The sequence below is a fragment of the Hippocampus comes genome, unplaced genomic scaffold, assembly GCF_001891065.2.
Source record: "Hippocampus comes isolate QL1 unplaced genomic scaffold, H_comes_QL1_v1.1 scaffold83, whole genome shotgun sequence".
NCBI lineage: Eukaryota > Metazoa > Chordata > Actinopteri > Syngnathiformes > Syngnathidae > Hippocampus > Hippocampus comes.
In genome coordinates this window covers 1,051,761-1,070,284 of record NW_017805281.1, presented here as the reverse complement: position 1 = coordinate 1,070,284, position 18,524 = coordinate 1,051,761, and the positions used below count along the sequence as shown (strand labels likewise).

Here is an 18,524-nt window from a genome sequence, read left to right as displayed (position 1 = left end):
AAGTCTCCACAACGTGAACAGGACACACGCACACACGTGCACACACAAATGCAGCATGTCAGTGTTGTTTAACAGCAGGAACATCCGTCATGCAACATCACCGAGGGCCACAGATCGGAGCTCACATTGGGGGGAGAGAACAAGGATGGAGCCGGGGGGGCTACACGCACACACTCAAATGTAGGGTGACACACATCCATGGCGTCGCAGATGACGGGGTCACCTCCCCCGCAGCGCAGCAACATTTTTCTTTTCCGGCGGGACGACAAAGTCAGAACGTACCAACCTTCTTCCTCCTCGTCCTCGTGTTCCATTAACGGGGCGCGCTGTTGATGTGCAAGCCAAGGCCGAGAGTGTACAGAGAGCGTCGTCGTCTCCGTCGACGTCATTATGTTCATCCTCCTCACACCGGCGCAGAGGCAAGAGCCCAAATGTCCCGGCAGATGTTTGCCGACCGGCTCGCTCGCTTCGGGAATGTCTGACAGGTTCCCGAGCAGGTGGCAAGTGTCTGATTGAAACTCAGTCACCTTTATATTGAGGTAAAAGTAAATCAGATGATTTTTATTTTTTTATTTTTGATACTCAAAGGATAAGATTCTTTAACAATGTGGACAAATTACAGACTCACCTCCCTAAAGGCAACATTTTCTTCCCCAAAATAATATTTTCTTTGATTATTATGACTATATTATCCTTCCATCCGTCCATTTTCCGATCCGCTTTATCCTCACAAGGGTCGCGAGGGGTGCTGGAGCCTATCCCAGCAGTCTTCGGGCAGTAGGCGGGGGACACCCTGAACCGGTTGCCAGCCAATCGCAGGGCACACAGAGACGAACAACCATCCGCGCTCACACTCACACCTAAGGACAATTTAGAGTGTTCAAACAGTCTGCCATGCATGTTTTTGGAATGTGGGAGGAAAGCGGAGTACCCGGAGAAAACCCAGGCAGGCCCGGGGGGAACATGCAAACTCTACACAGGAAGGCCGGAGCCGGGATCGAACCCACGGCCGCTGCACTGTGAGGTCGTCGCGCTAACCACCGGACTACCATTGTTTTCCTCTAAAAATACATTATTGTCATAATAATGACCTTTTTTCGCAAAAATGATCATGACTTTTTTGGGAGGGGGGAAATTATTACTTTGCATGAACATACCGAAAGGTCGGAGGTAAAAAGTATTTTTTGTCTTGAAACAATACAACTAACAAATGTTATGCAAAACTTTTGACCAAAATTCACGTTTCTTTCAATATATATATTTTTTAAAAGTGACCATTCTAATAATGAACTTATTTCTTCCAAAAAAATACAGTAATGTTATTTTTTTTCTTGAAAAATGCACAAAAATGAAAAAATGTATTTCCCGGAACTGTCATCTTGCAGTGTTATGCTAATGCAACTTTTTTTCTGGAAAAAAGTTACTACTTCATAAAAAAAAAAAAAAAAAAAAAAACTTATTCAATCTTGTTTCTGCAATATTGCAGTGTTTTTTTGTCTCTCCCTCAATTTTTTTATTCTCATAAAATATGAGCTCTATTTTTAAAACTGTTTTCATACATTGTACGTTAAAAAATTAACTATATTGTCATCACATGAAAAAAAATTCTCATTTTTCATTTTAATCTTGCTTTCTGAAACTACATGACTGGAAAATACAACTTTATTCCTTTTGTATTTCTCTCAAGAGAAAAAAAAAAACAAGCGTAATTGTTCAATTACATCTTGACAAAAAATGTTTTTTTTTCCCAAGCAGGAAATCAGCCATTAAAAAACAAGACTGCCCTTTTCTCTTTCCATATTGTGAATCCGACACCAGGACTGAAAAAACGTTTTTGCAGGAAGAACACACTCCCATTCAAAGTGCGTAACCTTCGTGTGTGTATTTTCACAAGTTTGTCTGTGTGCAGTGAGGGGAAGTCATGAGTCACATCCCAGAAAATACAACCGTGTGTGTGTGTAAAAATATATAGCCATCAGTGTGCGGCAGCACGAAAGCGTGGAGATTCATGTCCACCTCTGTTTGTGTGTACCTGTTGTGTTGCGTCGTGTGTGTGTGTGTGTGTGTGTGTGTGTGTGTGTGTGTGTGTGTGTGTGTGTGTGTGTGTTGTTTTCTGGCGCAAATCTCACACTTGTGACAGGAAGTCAATTTCCGATTTGCAGTTTGTTGTGGTGGCGATTGGTCCGGTCGGAGTTGATTTGTCTTGCTGACGACCAATCAGATCTCTCCCACTGACGGATGTGTTTGTGTCATTATTTACATTCAAGTTTACTTCTTATTTGTGTAGCACAGCACTTTTACATCAGATTTAAATGTTATGGACACCTCTAATGTAGTATCATTTCATCCTATTTGATCATCCGTACATCCATTTTCTGATCTGCTTTATCCTCACGAGGGTTGTGGGTGTGCTGGAGCCTATCCCAGTGTTCTTCTGGCACCCTGAACTGGTTGCCAGCCAATCGCAGGGCACACACGGACGAACAACGATTCGCGCTCACACTCACACCTCCGGACAATTTCGAGTGTTCCATTAATCTGCCGCGCATGTTTTTGGAAGGTGGGAGGAAACCGGAGTACCCGCAGAAAACCCACGCAGGCACGGGGAGAACCACCCAACTCCACACAGGAAGGCTGTAGCCTTGTAATGTAGCATATTCAAATCACATTTATTGTATTTCCCGTGAGCGTAATCATATTTGCATCACATTACGGATGCACTAATGTAGCATATTTGCATCATATTTATTTTCTATCCACTTCCAGTGCATCATATTTAAGATTCAGGATTTTATTTGTCATATGCACCGTTGAAACACAGCGGTAGCTGTCAGTCATGAAATTATTACTTTAATGGCCGCCTTCCACGTATTCAAAGATTAAAAAGGGGTAGCGAATGTACAATTACAAGTAAAAACGACAAGTTAAACAATGAAATACAGGAGTGTGTATTCGAGTTTGCAGTGTAGAAAGTCCAGTTTGGACTATTGAAGAATTTCAGGTTTTGGAGATGCTGTGCAATGTGACCGTTTAAGTGAGCAGGATGGAAAACAATAATATCCCACAGTGTGGTTGACAGATTGTGATGTCAGTGTTTTTGAAGTGTGATGGCATGTGGGGAGATGTTTGCTTCGGTCTGGCTGTGAGGCACCTGTAGCGTCTGCCAGATTGAATGTACAGTCTCAGCCTTGAAAGTGATGCTGTTTACATTCCGCTTATTGTTCTTTCCACCTCCAAAATAGCATACTTACATCATATTCACTTTTTAAATGAATATCATATTCAGTCCATAGACACAATGTACCACATTCTGTACTGTAGCACGTGGTATTTTAATATCTATGCGCCTTCAATGTTTCACAAAAAGTCTCAGCTTTTGCTGATCAAATCACTTTTCAGGCCTGTGCACGGTTGTCAGTGCATTTACTTCAAGGGTCAGGAACAAAATGAACGCTTGTTAAAGCCAGCGAGATACGGGAGCCCGAGGCTTTTTTTTTTTTAATTTTATTTTTTAAAGGAAGTCAAGATGGAGACGGTGCAGACGTCGGAAAAAAAACAAAACCTTCTTTTAAGGCGGAAAGGTGGGGGGTGGGGTGGGGGCGGTCTGGCTGAGGAGCGACGACGGCGGTGGCGCTTCAGCCGGCACCTTCATTGTGCGGCACACAAAAGAGCAAATGAAAAGGCGGCCGGGTGTGTGAATGCGGCGTGAAAAGGCAGAAATTCAAAAGGCCCGGCGGATTATCTACACAAGTTACACAGACGTTCAGGGCCAAGGACTCAAGTGGCCCTTGCTCGTGCTAACATGCTAATCCAGGTATTAAAATGCCTTTTTTGATCCATCTTCTTTTCATACACATGTCAGGAAAACTTCACACCTGGAACGTGAATGTTTGTGTCGTTACACTAGCGTATGCAATCAAAGTTCTGCCTTGACTTAGCTGATGAATTTAGTTCATCAATCCAGCCGTTCACTGCCACCGTCGAATATATTCGTCGAGTCCACAATAGGTTCTTGCCCAGCTAGTCTGTGAAATTCAGCTATGTCAACAACCCAAATGACAGACGACAGTCGATGGAGATGTTGGATTTGAGATCAGCACATATTTTAAGTAGAGGATCAAGAATAGGTGGCAAATCTCAGTTCACCACGTCAATTTTGAGGGAGAGAAATGCCAACGCGTCAAAAGGGCGGAAGGAAATGCAGTTTGAGGATGAGGAGGAGGAGAAGAAAATTGAGCAGCAGGAGGGAGATAGGGAGAGGGAAGAGAAATCCAAAGAACAAAACGAGGATGAGGAGGAAGGATGGAAGAGAAGAAAATGGCATGCAGGAAGATGAGGAGGAGTAGAGGGAGCAAAAGGAGAAAAATGTAGAAGAGACGGAGAAGTCGAAGGTGGAAGAGGAAGAAGAGATGAATGAGGAGGAAGATGATGACGGGAAGAGAGGAAAATGAGGAGTAAGAAGTGCACAAAAAGGAGGAAGATGGCAAACGCAAAGAGGAAGAGGAGAAGGAGGAGGCGGAGAAAGGAGGAGCTGTAGGATGAAACGTAGCAAGACAACAATCATCTTCGACTGACAGCGAGACTCCATTTTGTGTTCTCAAATGAGTTAAATTGCAAACACACGCACACACGCACTCATCATCTCTCCTTTTTTATGTATATTGTTGAAGGCGTGATCCGCATATCGTTCTTCCTCTGTAGTGTTTTTCGCTCTCCTGCACTTGTCCTCTCAATGCCTCCTCATCTCATCTGGTCTCAACTGGTCTGGTCTTTTCTTTTCACATCTCTGCTTTTTTATTCCTTTTGCTCACTTTGCGCCTTTGACAGGGAAAAAAAATTTTTTTTACCTTGACCGTGCCGGTCAAGTAGGAGCTACGTCATTGGAATCCTTTCATGTGCAAGCCAACAGCACACTGCGTGTGTCGGCCAAGTGCTTTTCACGTTCACTCTGAATGCGACTATTCATGTCTGAGTCTGTGCATCCAAATCAGCCTCAAAAGAGAAAAAAACCATTGAAACAAAAGCAATGATCAAATAACAGAATAAATGGAACGTTTTGGTCATTAAAGCGAAATAATATCGATTGGCTACTAGCATGCACATCCGAGCCGTGTTAACGCTCAGTATTTCATAAACATTGGTAACTCGCAGATATTATAGTTGCCAAAGTTTGTATGTTAATGATGTCTTTACTTTGAGGCTAAAAATGAATGTTTGTCTTTCAGATTGGCGTAATTACCACTGATGTACATGTAGCGTGCGCTATCACCGCCTATGCTAATGACAACATGGCGCCGGGTAAAGACCACGACCCCATTAAAGATTAATTTCCATGCACATTAAACGTGAGTGGCGGCCATTAACGCGTTTTAGCGTCTTGAAGGCGGCTTGCGACCATCTTGTGAAAATGTCCAGCGGCTCGCAGGTCTACTTCGCCGACTTGTTTGTTTGCTTTGAGGCAATTTGCTTGCGTGAAGCACCGCTCATTAGCATAAAGCAAATATTTGCTGTATTTCCTCAGCGGAGTATAAGTGACTGCAGTCAGAAGAGACAGTTTGGAATGAGGAGCACGCCAAACAAGCATCATTTTTATTTCATACTTCAATCACACTTTATTAGCGCTGTTAAATATATGCATCCATGGATCTTTCCAGGGACTAAAATCTCCACTTTGGTCCATCATGGCAGATTTGCACATTGTTTCTGAGACATTTTTGTGGGTCTACTCATCATAGACTGTTTTATGTATTTATTTACAGTCATACCTCGGTTTTCGACCATAATCCATTCCAGAAGGCTGTTCGAAAACCGATTTGTTCGAAAACCGAAACCACGCTCTTTTAAAAAAAAAAAAAAAAAAAATCTTGATTGAACACGTCTGCTCACAATGGAACGCTGCACGAGGAAGCGTCACTTCCTCGTCTACCCGAGGGAGCGTCACTTCCTCGTGTAAGGAAGGCGAGAGGAGTTAAGTGGCGCATTCAAGTGAGCTCAGTTTGGTCGAGAACCGATTTTTGGTCGGAATCCGAGGCATAAAAAAACTCAATTTTTGGTCGAAAACCGATTTGGTTGAGAACAGAGACGTTCGAAAACCGAGGTTTGACTATTTATTTATTTATTTTTATTTAGTTGAGTCTAAAATGTCCGCTTTGGGCCAAAATGGTAGAATTTGTCTGTCTTTTTGGGTGTGTCTTCTGAGACTTTTTGTGTTGATTTTACTCATGATAGAAAGTGGCTTCGCGGGCTGAAATTTGTATTAACTGTAAATTCAGTTGGCTGCAACTGAGACAGTTGAGTCATAATTGTCCGCTTTGGGCCAAAGTGTTCGATTTCCAGTGTCTTTTTGGACATGGATTCATAGCTGTTTTTGTCAGTCTACTCGTTATAGAAATGTTTACAAAATTTTGGTTTGCTAAGTGAGACGAGCTTTGGGGGATGACTCGTTTGTTTTTAATTTAAATGCATGATAGTTGGGCACAACTGAGGCAATTGAGGAAAAAAATGGCTGTTTCAAAGCAAAATGGCAGACTTCCTCCGTCTTAGACTTTTTTGTGGGTCTACTCATTATAGACACGTTGACCAAATTTCATTTTGTTTTGTGAAACTGGCAATGGGGGCTTATATTTTTATTTCAATAAAGTTGTCTGCAACTAAGCCAGTTGAGCCTAAAATGGCCACTTTGAAGTGAAACGGCAGTCTTCCTGTGTCTTTTTAAGCATGTTTCTCGTGAATTTGGGAGGCATTTTGAAAATAAACTCATGATAGATCCATCCACCCATCCATGATCTGAACCGCTTATCCTCACGAGCCAATCGCAGGGCACACATACACAAACAACATTCACACTCACAATAATAAGAATAAGAAAACCTTTATTCGTCTCACAATGGAGAAATTCCCAATTTACAGCAGCAAAGTTACGAAAGGAAGAAAGTAGAAGAACAAAAAGTATAGGAGCTGCAGTAAAGGCAGACACTCTCGCGGCGCCATCTTGAAGTCATAATAACATAATAGCAAAATAATAAACATCACAATCACAGCGAGATAGAATTTAGTATTCAGTCAAGCTACCATGCCTGTTTTTGGAATGTGGGAGAAAACCAGAGTACCCAGAGAAAACCCACAGAGGCACGGGTGATCTACCATTCAAACTATACCCAGGGGGGAAAAAAAAGGAGCTCCTCGCACCGGTTGCACAGATCAATGTAAAATTTCTCAATCATAACAGAGCGCGAAAATGTCTAATGGACCCATGCCCGAAATTAAACACAGAGTCAGCCATTGTGTTTTGGTGTCATCATTTTGTGGTCAATTCGACCATTCACACAACTTAAAAAAAAATAAAAAATGCCCCGACACCAGTTTTACAGATCAATACGAAATTGGTTGGACAAGTCTTTCATTAGAGGACACACACAAAAAAAAAAAAAAAAAAAAGTCTCAAAAATCGATGTCATGAATTGAGAAGGATGTTGACTATTTTGGTTAGCGGTCATTTTGGACGAATTTCAAGGCTTTGATGAACTCCTATTTGGGATGATTTTCATGGTCGGGGTTTACCCTTTCCTTTCTCTCACCTTTAAATGTTACCACCTTTAAATGACACCTGGAAGCTGCTTTCATTGACCCACTTCCCACATCGGGAAGCGACATTTGTAGCAGGAGGGGGAAAATGGAGGAGAGGAAGATGAAAAGCAGAATAAGCTACAGTGTCATATAAATGAGGGAAGGGAAGCAACAGATGGCAACTTCAGGCGAAGAGGTAGTGATGTTAGAACATGGCTGCGTCGTGTCGTACATACACATTTTCTGTTTACTTTTGAATTTTATTTTGCCACATAAATTGGAACTTTTTTGCTCATGATAATTTAAATGTGAATGCCATGTGGAGTATAAGTAACAGTTTAATTTTTAAAAAATGATCACGCTCCTCAGAAATGTAGAAGTGTGTCAAAAAATGCTGAAAAAAAAATCCCCAAATTCCCCCAATGCCCACTTTTTGGATTAGCAACGGCACAAGGCTTGGTCAATGCTGGACATGCTCATCAACATGACTAAAAATCAAAACATCATAACGACTTTCAATACGAAATTACTAAATGGGACTTAAGTAAATGTGTGATCACCAATGAAGTGAAAATTCGCTCAACTAGCAAGTTAGGTAGTTTTAAATTTTCTGGAGAATCGGCGATGCTAACGTTGGCTAACCATGCTCGTGATGAAGTGCTTGGCAATTTTAGCAGTCACAAGCCTGGCGAACTTGCTAATATGGATGACAAGAATTCTACAAGTCAAGTAGCAACGAATCAAAACAACTTCACACAAAATGTAAATAGGAGTTCATTCGCAATTTTTAAAAAAGGAAAATTTGATGCTAACTTGCTCAACTTAATGACGCTAACGATGGCAAACGGATATAGCACAGTATCTATATCTGTTTGATTCTTTGATATTCAAACATGAAAGGTCCAAGTGATTTTTTTCAAAGGTGTTGTAATCTTGATCATGTGCTTGATGTCTTAAATGATGAGAAATGTACATTCATTTTTTGTTTCATCTCCTCCAAGCATTAGTTTTGCTTCAATACGCCGGTACATTTTTTTCAAGCCACTCCTATTTTTAATATCCCATCCCCTCAATTTTTTTGATTTTTTAAAATTTTTTTTTTGTTTTTTTTTTTTTTTTTTTTTGCATGGATTGTGCTCTTGTGCCTGGCGTGACCTGAGGTGAACTGAGGTGTAAGACGTTGCGTGTCTATCCTCTCGTAGGTGCAGCGTCGTCCAGCAGCCAGCCGGAGAGGGCGGCCGGACTAAAAAGACTTCCTTAAAAAGTCCCAAAGAACAGACACACTTTTTTGTCTTCTTCTTATTGCTCCTGGTCCATTTTAAACACTATTGCGCTTTCCCCCCCCCCAGTCTTTGCTGCATTTGTAATTTTTTTTTTTTTTTTAATGCTCCTGAATGACTTTTTGTGGTTTCTTGGAATGAGGAGAAAATATTCACAGCAAGACAGAAATAACCTTTTGGGGACGCCCGTGGACTGACTGGATTATCTTTTTTTTTAAATCTTTTTGTTTTTCATCAAATGATCAAGTGACAAGCAAACTTCTGCTTCAGGGTTCTTTTTTGGTGCTTGTTTCAGTGGTCAGGGTCAAAGTTCTGACAGCTCGCATTGGCCAGAATTCCTGACAGAAAAGTGAGAGAATTATATATATATATATATATTTTTTTTTGGTGTTAATTGGGCCTCAAATTTCATTGTTGGTAAACTGAAATACTTTTAAAAGACTATAAAATCACTGTCTTAAAACACCAGAGCTTTTTTTTCTTTGAGCACATTTTCTTTGAGGACACATGACGTAAAAAGTCCGGTCACAGTTTAAACAGGGTGTCCACAGATCCTCATCTTAAATCTAATCATAACACCACCCACACCAACCCTAAACCTACTAACAATAACCTTAACTCACCTAACCTCTAACCATACACGAATTACACAAAGTTTAACAAACCTTAAGACCCTAACCCACGACCTCTAACCCTCAACCGACAGTACAAGCTCTTAAGCAACCAACCCAAGACCCTACACACAAATCCTACCCCAAATGAATTCTGCGGGAAGCCACTGAGCCAAACCATAACCTTGCACTAAATTAACCCAAACCCCCTTACCGCATCCGAACCCCACTTCCCTAAACATAACACCAACCCCAATAGAACTCTCCAACTATAAATGTATTCACTTAACCCCAAATGACTCATACCCCTGAAAGACAAATCCAAATTGAAGCCTACCCATAATGCACTCAAGTGACAGCCGCTAAAATAACTCTCTAACCAACCCTGAAGCCCTATTCAGGGGTCACTGACCTTTTTGAGAGCTACTTATGGGGTATTGATTCATATGCAGGGCTGCAAATTTGCTGATAATAATTTGAAATAATAAATGTGTCAAAATTACAAATCCACTAACCCAAAGCCTATTCTGTCCACCAATAACCCTGCTCACAGAACCCCCGCGACTAACCAAACCGCCGACCACAACCGAACCCGAGCCCACGAACACAAACCCTACCTCAAACCAAAAAAACATTACCCACAATCTCAAATTCTGCTAATCCTAACCAGAAATCTGAAAAATGGCACCTAATCCTTACATCCGGCATTCAATTCCCGTGACACGATACATTTTGACATGTTTTCTTTGTGCTGTGTAATCAAAACATGTGTCAAGAAAAATTATACATTCAAAATTGGACTTACCAAGACAGTCTACTCCAAGTAGTCACATTTCACAAATGAGAGGTCTTCATTGTGGCTTCCTGCCCGCTGCGGATACCCTTTTCAAACAATTGACAATAATACCACAAGATGTTAGTGTGATGTGTTCAAATAATGGCAGCAACCACATGATCCTTTAGCTCGTTAGCATTATTAGCGTTTGCTTTCGCTGATGTCAGCCCCTCTGAAAAACAAAACAAAACAAAACAAAAAAAAAACCCTCTCCAAAAGCAGTTTTACTTTTATTTGCTTGCTAACGTCTCTTATCTCAGCCCGTTTCTCTGCTAATTGCTAGGCTAGGTCGCCAGGCTAGCTCGCTAGGCTACGCGGCTAGGGTAGAGCGCTAGGCGAGGCTCGCTGGCTAACGTGTATGACAAGGAATCAAATGGCATGGAGACGGTCAGAAAAACTAATGTTAGATATGAGCGAGCTTCAGATAAGTGCAAGTTGTCTCAATTAAAACAACAACAAACTTATAGTATTCTTTTTGCAGGCTGGAATGGAATAATGGAATTAATAAACTTGGTCAAGGCATAAATTAAACTTATAAGTCAAAGTATCACCGTACAGTATTTGGAATGCAGTGGTGGGTTAAAACGATAATCAGCACCAACTAGCAATTGTGCGGAAATTACTACGGTGTACAAATGTAACCACTTCTCCTCAGTTTATAAGACCTTTATTTATTATTATTTTTTTAATTTTTAATAAATAAATATGCTATGTCACATCGGAGTAATTAAACGTACTAGTTTACAAAGAGGTCGTGACTTGGCACGTTAGTTAACTGCTCATTTCCATGTTAACTCTTGTTAACAAACTGGAAAGTGTTACTATGTAACATCCAAAAACATCGGATTTATTCATTCTAAGACCCACCCGCCACGCAAGCTGTCAGTCGAGCCTCTTTCTTCTTGTCAAAGCCTAATAGTTGAATGGACTATTTATCACGTGTCTGTAACGGTGGTTTGTGCGCGTGTGTGCGTGTGTATTATGGGATGTAGTTACTTGGATGGAGTGTAGCAGGAGATTGTTCCTGTGAATGTATTTATTATCATAATGACAATTATGATTTTTATTCACGTTTTTATGACAATAAAGTCGTGCTGAGCTGATGTTGTGCGTTGATTCATACACAGTGAAATTTGCCGATCACAACTAGACCCACAAAAAAAATGCCCAATGCAATGCCCAAAATGTCACTGGAAGGCTGTCATTTTTGTTTGAAGCAGACCTTTTAGACTCATTTCGGCCATTCATAGATTTAAAAAAAAAAAAAAAAAAAGTAATGAATAAATAATTAAAAAATAAATAATAGTCAGCCCCTGATGCTAATTTGACAGATAATGTGACATTTGGCTGACATGTCTATCATGAGCAGACCCACAAAAAAGTCTCAAAACACCATGCCTGAAACAAAACTCCACATGTCCGTCTTTGCACAGCTGAGCCTTGGTGGAGGTCTGCACAACACCGAGTCGAAATCTATTTCGATATGTTCGCTGTTTCAAAACAATTTATCTTGGTCGCATTTTGTATACAACAAAAACCTGGCATTTAAACAGGAGTGTGTAGCCCTTGGTGATTCTTGGAGTCAATGGAATAATTATCCATTATCCATTATCCATTATCTGGACCACTTATTTGAATAAAAATTGGCTCAGCCACTTTTAGCATTTTTTTTTTGGTGTGTTTTTTGTTTAGTTTATTGATTTCATTCATTAAACAGCACCATTGGTATAATCCTGCTAACCGTGTCCTATTAAACCAGTGGCGTCTCAAGACTTTGGCCCAAGGCTGTGCATATACATAGGAAGCCATTTCGATTTTAATTGAGGTTTCGCTAATAATTAACATTCCCAAGCTCACATTTTAATCTCATTTGGTTTCAGGCCTTTTTTGGATCATGAACGTCGGATCGCGCTGCTTCCTATCACAATTTATGTAGCATTATCTTTGGTGGCAAATAGCCAGCTAAAAATGTATTTTGTGTGTACGTGTGTGCGTTGATACTTAGTGCTGCTGTTATATTTTAATTAAAGTTGAACAGCGGGCTTAATTACTGCCATGATAAACAACATCTTTCTCGTTCACACTCGATCGTCTTCAAAGCTCGGCCACTGGCACGCGCACAGACACATTCGCACGCCTAGCACACAAGGAGTGTGTGTGCGTGTGTGTGCGGTGATGTAACACATGTGAGTTTATGGCTCTTAATGAAAACTGAGGCCACAGTCCCAGAATCCCAACACTAATCACCATCCCACTCTCTGGACGCCACACACACCAACAGTGATACTGTGCCTGTGTGGCTGTATGCATGTGTGTATGTGTTCATGTGCAGTCATCCATCTTGCCACACTCCACACTGGAAGACTGTGTGTGTGTGTGTGTGTGTGTGTGTGTGTGTGTGTGTGTGTGTGTGTGTGTGTGTGTGTGTGTGTGTGTGTGTGTGTGTGTGCGCATATCACAAGTCAAGCGTGCAACACTGACTGGATTTTTCCTTTTAAGTCTCACAAAGAAAAAAAATAAAATAAAAATCAGCCCGCACAGCCAGTTTGACTTAACATGTCCATCATGAGTTGACCCACAAAAAATATCCAAGAAGCCATGCCCGAAATATATATATATTGCCCATTTTCAGGGGTGCATCAAAGGCAAACTCTTTTCTATAGATGTGGGACAATGGCAACCAAATTTGAACCATGTTCAGCCAAATTTTTGTCATTGTGTTTGGTCAAAGCCTTGCAGCAAATTTGGATGAATCGCTGACAAATTTTCAAATCATTTGAAAATTCATCCCCCACAGCCTGTTCCCCATAGCAACGTTAAACTTGGTAAGCAAGTGTTTAAAAAAAAAAAAGTCAGACCTGAAAATACACAAGCAGTCTGCCATTATGTTTTGAAAGTGATATTTATGGAAATTTTGGCCATTCATGCACATTTGTAAATTCAGTCCTCCAAACCATTTAAATTTAGTAACATACAATTTGGTAGGCATATCGACCAGAAGTAGACACTCCAAAAAAATGTCCTGAGTAACCATGTCTGAAAACACACACAGAGCTGCTTTGGGATTGCCATTTTTGGATAATTTGGTCGATTTACGCAAAGGCGAACTTTATAAATCTACCAAATTTGAAACCCGTGTACTAGATAATTGGACAAAGCTACATTTGACTTTTAAGTCATTCATGGCCAAGTTTGATTACAAGCCAAGCATTTAGTACAGTTACCAGTGTGTGATATTTGTGAACATTTTATGTGGTTTCAGGTTATTATTGTAGTTTAAGACTGTTTTTTTTTTTTTTAAACAAGAAAATACCTAGCAGCTACTTGCTCTCCTTTTTGTCTTTGCCGTTCAACATTGCGTAGCAACTAAAGAGCGTCCGTTTCCCTGGAGAGGCCAAAAACCCTTTGAAAAGGAGAGGAAACGTTAGATTTAACCGCAGCCAAATGAAGGGCGGCGTGAGTGCTAATAAAGCGCCGCAGTGCACGTGTTACGACGGCAGATAAAGCTAACCAAGTGTTTAGCGGCCACGCGTCACAAATTAACAACGTCGGGAGTGGAGCCGGCATGTTTTGGCGCCGTGAATCAGAGAATAATGAGAGTTTATTAAGCGCTTGCCCCGCTCAAAGTGGCAGCGCGAAATGGACGTTAAAAAGCTCAGCGCTAATTTAATTTTCTTCTTCTTCTTTACGAGCTGCACACTGTCTGCATCTGCAAGCGCTAAAGGGTCGTATTCACACATCGGATACCCGTTCGGGGAAGAAAGGTGACAGTAAATCATATCAAACATCCCACAGAGAATTTCATCAGCCCCTTTCACACTTGCCATCAAAGGCAACTTCTGTGAAATGAGCGGGAAACCGAAGCCAGAGGAGAGCTGTTAATTTTCTGGCATCTGGAGTAGTATTGAAGGTTTAATAGAGGCGTAACGGTGTCTGTGTGAAAAGGTAAAGCAATGACGGGGTGGTGTGAAGTTTATTACAGAACACTCGTTTGTCAATCTCCCTGTTATGTTGTAAGCATTTGTTCGAGTCTGACAACTTTTTATACATTACGCCAGACGCTGACGATGTCATACGCTTCAAGCTAGATTCTTCTGACTTACTTAGCTCTCGAAACCCCCTTTCACACCGCCCATCAAAATCAGCTTTTTCCCCATCCTGCTGCGCCGTGTGACAGATACGAACCAACACAGGATGGGAAAGAGAAAGATGTCTTAATTTCCTGGCTTCCACGCTAAGTGCTAAAAGTGTAACAGAGGCGGAACAGAAGTTGTTTTGCCGGGAGCTCGGACCAGGGTGTGAAGTTTTTAACACCCGGAAAACAAATTTCTGTTGCGTTAAAAGCAATTGTCACATCCTGACAACTATTCCATGTCACACAAGATGTTGGTGAATGAATTTAATAGCTAGCTAGGATGAAAATCATCTTACTTCAAATCGAGACAGAAGCTATGATTTCAGAACTTCCCCGAAGGCACCTGACTAGATTTGATGGATAGATGAATGTACTTCAGTTGACGCGTGAGAGGGGATTTCACACTGTCCCTGAAGGCAAAATACAAGCTAGCTTGACGGATGGACGGACATAATCCAGGTAGATAGATAGTTGGGGGTACTTGGAACAATCACTCAGGTGTGGTGCGGCAGGAAAACTGTGATTTCAAACTGTCCCTGAAGGCAACACCTGACATCAATGAGAAAGAAACATCCAATACACTCAAGACCAACAGATGTTGACCACGTCCGACAGACAAAAAAATTGAATTGCTACCATTTTGAAAAAAATCACCCACACCTGGTTGTCACATTTAATGAAGGTGAAATGTTTGATTTGACCAAAGTGGCTTCAAAAATGCCTTTTAAAAGTATTTTATGTCTACAGCTACCCTGTAAAAAGTTTCAGTGTGTGTGCGCGTGCGCGTGCGCGTGTGCGTGTGTGTGTGTGTGTGTGTGTGTGTGTTTGTGTGCGCACGCCTTTGTAACTGTCCTGACTGTCCTCCTTAATGAGGAAACACAGAGCCGACTAGTTTGTAGAAGGAACCTTCCAACCTCCATTACTGCAATAGTTACAGTGTGTGCTTCAAGTGCCCGCTCGCACACGCTCGCGCGTGTGTGTGTGTGTGTGTGTGTGTGTGTTTGTGTGCGCACGCCTTTGTAACTGTCCTGACTGTCCTCCTTAATGAGGAAACACAGAGCCGACTAGTTTGTAGAAGGAACCTTCCAACCTCCATTACTGCAATAGTTACAGTGTGTGCTTCAAGTGCCCGCTCGCACACGCTCGCGCGTGTGTGTGTGTGTGTGTGTGTGTGTGTTTGTGTGCGCACGCCTTTGTAACTGTCCTGACTGTCCTCCTTAATGAGGAAACACAGAGCCGACTAGTTTGTAGAAGGAACCTTCCAACCTCCATTACTGCAATAGTTACAGTGTGTGCTTCAAGTGCCCGCTCGCACACGCTCGCGCGTGTGTGTGTGTGTGTGTGTGTGTGTGTTTGTGTGCGCACGCCTTTGTAACTGTCCTGACTGTCCTCCTTAATGAGGAAACACAGAGCCGACTAGTTTGTAGAAGGAACCTTCCAACCTCCATTACTGCAATAGTTACAGTGTGTGCTTCAAGTGCCCGCTCGCACACGCTCGCGCGTGTGTGTGTGTGTGTGTGTGTGTGTGTGTGTTTGTGTGTGAGCGGTGTCCCAGTCTGTCCCTAGTAAACAGCGACTTCTCATTAAAGCTTTCTGCTCGGCTGCCGGCAACTCCTGCAGACCACCATGATAATCCACTTCCCCGGAACACGCACTCACACGCACTCCCGCACACGCGATAGACGCGCACACACACACACACACACACACACACACACACACACACACACGGTCACACGCTCACAGTGCCTCGGCGGTCACCTGTGGAGAAAATGAGAGAGGAGAGATATGAGAGTGTGACGGAGGAGGGGGAAGGAGACATGAGTAAATATGACGTTGGACTTGTTTCGTGTAGACGGAGGAGGAGAAAGGAAGGAATCTAGAGAAGAGATAAAAGGATCTGGCGGAGAAAAGAGGTAAGCTGTGATTGAAGACGGAAAAAAAAAAAGACGAGATCCGGGGGAGCAGAGTGGAGAGATGAAGGAGAATCGAGAGCGAGAAGACAGAAGAGATGCACGGAAGCAGAGGGGAAATCTAAAACAAAACGGAGATCTAGAGAAGAGAAGGATTTTAAATGTCAGGCAGGTCATCTCAAGGTGAAGCAGGATTGCAAATAGATCGAGGACGGAAGTGAAACAAATCTAGAGGAGATGGAGGATCTGGAGCGGGAGATCGATTTAGAGAAGAAAAGATTGGGAGAAGGAAGATGGAGAAAGACGGAGAAGAACCAGAGGTGAGAGGGAATATCGAGAGAGATGGGGGGGGGGTGTAAAGGGGAAAAGAGATCAAGAACATATCGTGGAGATCAAGAGGGGAAGAGAAAAGCGAGGCAAGTTCTCGAGGTGTTTCACAGTAGGAGCAGGGATAAGCTCCAGAATAGAAGAATAGACAAGAGAAGGGATGGAAATAAAAAAGCGGGCTGATGTTGGGGAGAGAGCAAGAGAGAGAGAGAGAGAGAGAGAGCTTCAGAAAACTAGCAGAAAGCTATCAAGAGTTGAAAAGAGGAATGTGAGAAGTTCTTGAGCGGATCTTGAAAAGAGCGGGGACGATCTCGAGGACAGAAGGAAGATCGGCAGAAGCCGAGAGCAGATTGAGCGGCGCAAAGTTATCTCGGCGCGTCGCCGGCCCGCCTCGTGTGACATGCTCGGAGATGACGAGGAAAGTCTGGCAAGTCAGAATTTTTGCTCGTCTTGCCACATTCGGGTGACATGTCCTCCGTGGTCCTTCGATTGGTTCTTCTGAATTGACCAATAGCAAGGGAGCGCCCTGCTAACTTATGTGGAGAGACTGGAACGTGGCGCGCACACAACAACAATGTGGTGCACATTATTTAAAAAGTGACTTGAACAAAGTGGGAAATATCGGAAAGCATACGTCGCATTTTAACATAGGCTCCATTTGCTCACTGCAAAGCTACTTGCCGTTTAGTAAAGGTGGTGTCATGAAACAAATTCATAACCTCAAGTTCTTATTGGACAACAGAGAGAACATAGCACCCTCTCCCCGCAATCCACAAATAGTTCCGTCATCTCGTGTGTTTTCTTCAGGGGTTAAAAAAAATGCACACGCTACCATTACGGATGTAATGAAACTGATACCGCATCAGAGGCAGGGGAAATTGCCTTTGCCCCCCATTCTGTGACGGTGCCTTTCGCACGGTTGCGTGACACGGCAGCGGAAAGTCAAGTGGTGTGAAAGTGTTTCGGCAGGATGAAATAGCGCCGTCTTCCCCCCACTTCATCCTCAGATATTAACGCCTCCTCCGCGTGGAAGGATTAGCCTCTCGTCTGAGCTCCAGCAGAGGGGCTCGCGCTTGCCCTGCTCGGCCCAGTCACGAGTGCTGCTCTGCGGGTCGACGTGAAGCGACGACCCCCTCTCCACAAACACACACCCAACCTCCATCCACCTGGAGCTCCGCTTTTTTTTTTTTTTTTTTGGTCCAGAGCATAGCGCTGAATAGACAATGAGTGGACGGCAGCAGTGGCGGTGCGCATCTCCCCGGGCAACTCTTAAAACGCCTCCCCTCAATTAACCTCACACACACTCAAACACACACACTGAAGAGATAACATGCGCATTGATATGCACCATACAAAGTCATTCTGCATGGACATGCATCAGGGTCACGGGGAGGCTGATGCTCATAATTCATATCACACGCAAACACGCACACACACAGCTTGGTGCGGGATGCTGTATTTACAATTCGGGTCACACAAGCACAGATAAAAACTCACTGAGGCCAACATGGGTCACTGGTGTCACTGACTATAGTGTATGCATACACACACACACACACACACACACACACACACACACACACACACACACACACACACACACACACACGAGGTGCAAGGGCAAATAATTGTTTACATTATTTGTAATGCTGAGCACGGCTGCAGTTTAACACTGAGAGTGCACGCGCAGACACACACACACACACACACACACACACACACACACACACACACACACACACACACACACAGTATCACAGTCCTATTGGAACAGACGCTTGAGTGAGCACACACGCTCACATTCATTCACATCAAAACAGTTTCAATGCAAGTCAGGCACACACAAACCCAAACACA

At 42.6% G+C, this 18,524-nt stretch overlaps 1 protein-coding gene across 2 annotated transcripts in view; it reads left to right on the top strand.

The window, feature by feature from the left end:
* Positions 1-18,524, top strand: part of LOC109516561 (protocadherin-1-like) — a 112,255-nt gene that overhangs the window by 77,214 nt on the left and 16,517 nt on the right. Inside the window, exon 5 of one of the 2 annotated variants that reach the window (XM_019871216.1) lies at positions 8,769-9,202. The exons of the other annotated variant lie outside the window; for it this stretch is intronic. Within the exon in view, the coding sequence (XP_019726775.1) occupies positions 8,769-8,827 (59 nt within the window). The 3' untranslated portion in view covers positions 8,828-9,202. Of the gene's footprint in view, positions 1-8,768; positions 9,203-18,524 lie in introns of those variants that run through there. 2 annotated transcript variants of the gene reach the window in all.